The sequence below is a fragment of the Cyprinodon variegatus genome, unplaced genomic scaffold (genome assembly GCF_000732505.1).
Source record: "Cyprinodon variegatus isolate N-32 unplaced genomic scaffold, C_variegatus-1.0 Scaffold472, whole genome shotgun sequence".
Taxonomy (NCBI): Eukaryota; Metazoa; Chordata; class Actinopteri; order Cyprinodontiformes; family Cyprinodontidae; genus Cyprinodon; species Cyprinodon variegatus.
In genome coordinates, this window is record NW_015150925.1 from 509,911 (window position 1) to 513,831 (window position 3,921).

Sequence of the window (3,921 nt, forward strand, 5' to 3'; positions counted from 1 at the left end):
CGGTCTCTGGTGAAGGACAGAGGACCAGTCTAACACGGTCTCTGGTGAAGGACAGAGGACCAGTCTAACACGGTCTCTGGTGTAGGACAGAGGACCAGTCTAACAAGGTCTCTGGTGAAGGACAGAGGACCGGTCTTACATGGTCTCTGGTGAAGGACAGAGGACCAGTCTAACATGGTCTCTGGTGTAGGACAGAGGACCAATCTAACACAGTCCCTGGTGAAGGACAGAGGACCAGTCTAACGCGGTCTCTGGTGAATGACAGAGGACCAGTCTAACATGGTCTCTGGTGAAGGATAGAGGACTAGTCTAGTTTAGGGATTATTTAATAATGACCAATTCAAAGTGCGTTGAAATGAGGACAACCTCCGTCTGAATGAAGGCACTCATCACATACAGTGGGATAGTCAGCCACTGATCGTACAAGTTCTCCTACTTAGAATAATGAAAGAGGTCTGTAATTTCCATCACAGGAACACTTCAGCTATGAGAGACAAAATGAAAAAAACATATTCCAGGAAATTATCTTTTTGAAAATTATGCTGGAAAATAAGCATTTGGTCACCCACAAAACGGCAAGATTTCTGGCTCTCACAGACCTTCTTCTTTTATAAGCTCTTCTGTCCTCCACTCCTTTGGTGTATTAATGGCACCTGTTTGAACCCGTTATCTGTGGAAAAGACACCTGTCCACAGTCACGCTCCAAACTCAACCATGGCCAAGACCAAAGAGCAGTCGAACAACTACAGGAAGGACATTATAGACCTGCACCAGGCTGGGAGGAGTGAATCTACAATAGGTGAGGAGCTTGGTGTGAAAAAACTCAACTGCTGGAGCAACTGTAAGAAAATGGGCAACATACAAGGTCACTGATAATCTCCCTGGATCTGGGGCTCCACGCACGATCTCATCCTGTGGTGTCCAAATGATCATGAGAACGATGAGCAAAAATGAGTGACCTGATGAATGACCTGCAGAGAGCTGGGAACAAAGGGTTTGAAGATGAGATGTGGCTGAATCTTCCAGCATGACAATGATCCCAAACACATCGCCCGGGAAACGAAGGAGAGGGTCCGTAAAAAGCATTTTGAGGTCCTGGAGTGGCCTAGCCAGTCTCCAGACCTCAATCCCATAGAATATCTGTGGAGGGAGTTGAAAGCCCATGTTGCCCAGCAACAGCCCAGAAACATTACTGCCCTTAGAGGTGATCTGCATGAAGGAATGGGCCAAAATACCAGGTACAGTGTGTCTGGTGAAGACTTCCAGTGACCTCTATCACTGCCAACAATGGTTAGGTTACAACAATAGCTTTAGTTATTGACCAAATACTTATTTTACACCATAATTTACAAATAAATCTATCTGATTTCCTAGATTTTTCTTTCCACATCGTCTCTGATAGCTGATGTGTACCTATGATGGAAATTACGGACCTCTCTGATTAAGTAGGAGAGGTTGTAGAGTCAGTGGCTGACTGAATACCTTTTGGCCCGCTGTTCATCAGAGCAGCTGGGCTTCCACTTTTTCTTCTTAAATGACTAAACTCTGGATCTGGGCTGAAAAAGTGCTGGAATGTCAGTGTAGCTCTCTGATGACCATTGACCTCAGTGTTAAACATTAACTGATCATCTAACAGCTCAGAGATTAACCAACATGTACAGAATCAACAACAGTGAGATATTTGGCATCAGTTTGTCAGTATGCTCCATCTTTGATTGGACCGTGTGGGATGATGGGTGGCCAACCAGAGCCAGAACCAGGCTGTGGACCTCAAAGGTCCCTCAGAGATCGGACGGCCTTGGCCAGGTTGTTGTAGAACTCGGCCATGCTGGAAGGGAAGAAGGAGTCGACCACAGAGCGAGGAAGGAGGCCGCCCAGGTCTGTCTGGAAAAAAGTCATCACCTGAGTTCTGCCTGGATCCCTGGAAACCAGTTTGACACAGAAGCAGTGAGAAAAGGACTAGGAAGAGCTGCTCTGCCTGCTGTTGGTGACCTCACCCTGAGACGGGGATGCAGATGCAGCCACAGGCGTGGTTGGCCCCTCTGACGTAGCCAGGCTGGGGGGGACAGCTGGGATGAGTCACGTTGGTCGCTGGAAAATTATAGAACAGAGGGCATTAGAGCACAGCCTAAACCCCTGTGGTCAATGACGTCATCACTCCCTGTGTTCAATGACGTCATCACCCCACCCCTGGTCGATGAAGTCATCACCCCCGTGGTTAATGACATCATTACCCCCATCCATGTTCAATGATTTGATCACCCCCATATGATAATTGACATCATCACCCCTCCCGTGGTCGATGACATCATCACCCCTGTCCGTGTTCAGTGGCATCATCACCCCCTGTGGTCAATGACATCATCACTCTCTGTGCTCAATGACGTCATCACCCCCTATGGTTAATGACATCATCACCGCCTGTGGTCAATGAAATCCTCACCGCCGTCTGTGTTAAGTGGCATTATCACCACCCATGGTCAATGACATCATTGTTCCTCTGTGGTCAATGTAGTCATCACCTCCTGTGGTCAATTACATCATCGCTCTCTGTGGTCAATGATGTCATCAACCCTCATTGTTAATGACATCATCACCCCCCTACCGGCGTTATTGACATCATCATACCCCATGATTGATGAAATCGTCACCCCTTGTGCTTAATGACATCATCCCCCCATAGACCCATTGGTCGATGACATCATCACCCCCGCCTGTGTTCAATGATATCGTCAACCCCCATGGCTAGTGACAACATCACCCCCACTCGTGGTTAATGACATCATAATACCACCCATGTTTGATGCCATCATCACCCCCTGCGGTCGATGCCATCATCACCCCCTGTGGTCGATGATATCATCACCCCCTGTGGTCGATGACATCATCAAACCCCTGCGGTCAACCACATCATCACTTTCAGCCTGTCAGGCTTTGGTCTAGCAGCAGAAGTATTTTAAAGGAAATAGAATGAGGAGTGAGAACGGAGGGACCCACCGTTAGAGGAAATGCTGCCATCTTCATACTGCTTCACTAAGATGACATCCACAAAGTCACGCGGCGCGATGATGCCCATGGCGGCCGAGGGCGTGACAGTCCGGCAGACGGAAACATCCTGAACCAGAGAGACGGGGTTAGCTCAGAGTGAGAGCTAGCTTAGAGCGCTCCCATAGCAGCATGCTTTCTGGTCCAACACTAGGAAACATCTAGACCACACCTCCATAATCTGCTCCAGCAGCTCAAACCTCTTCACGTTGCTGTCCCACTTGACCCGGAGCCCGTTAGGAACTGGTTTCAGACACTCCCACACCTTCTCAGGACGGCCGCTGACAACGCCCTCCCCCTTATAGCTGCAAGGACAGGCAGGAGCAGAGAACAAAGAGATGGAAACAGGTCTATTCTAGTCGAACTAGGCAAAAATTCAGCCTGAGTTTAAAGCAGGAGGAACAGAAACAATCAATACAATATTTAAAACAGAAAACTTTAACCACTGTGGGAGCTCAGTGGGACAACCAACGGATAGAGCCGCCCCAGAACCAGAACCTAGAAACCGCCTCAAAGCCTTTGGTGCTTAGCTACATTTCCATCAGAGGCCGACTAAAATCCTGGTTTCTTGTATCAGATGCTGCTCAGACTCATGGGGCGTTGCTTTATGGCAGCGCCGCTTTCAGAATCCTTCTAAACTCCAGCTTCCTCCAAGAAACATGACTGTTAGGTTAACTGGCTTCTCTAGATTCTCCTTAGGTGTGTGTGTGTGTGTGAATGGTTGTTTGTCCTGTTTGTCTCTGTGTTGCCCTGTGATGGACTGGAGACCTGTCCAGGGTGGCCCCCGCGCCTCGCCCGTTGACAGCAGGAGATAGGTGCCCCTTGCCTGTTGACAACAGGACATAGGCGCCCCTCGCCCATAGACAGGTGGAGATA

At 48.7% G+C, this 3,921-nt stretch overlaps 1 protein-coding gene across 1 annotated transcript in view; it reads right to left on the bottom strand.

Annotated features, from left to right (window-relative positions):
* Positions 1-6: 6 nt before the first annotated feature.
* Positions 7-3,921, bottom strand: part of stard5 (StAR related lipid transfer domain containing 5) — a 16,058-nt gene continuing 12,143 nt past the window's right edge. Inside the window, exons 4-7 of the mRNA XM_015389798.1 lie at positions 3,218-3,350; positions 2,998-3,115; positions 1,998-2,091; positions 7-1,921 (exon numbers count right to left, since the gene is read on the bottom strand). Coding sequence (XP_015245284.1) covers positions 1,771-1,921; positions 1,998-2,091; positions 2,998-3,115; positions 3,218-3,350 — 496 coding nt within the window. The 3' untranslated portion in view covers positions 7-1,770. The remainder of the gene's footprint in view (positions 1,922-1,997; positions 2,092-2,997; positions 3,116-3,217; positions 3,351-3,921) is intronic.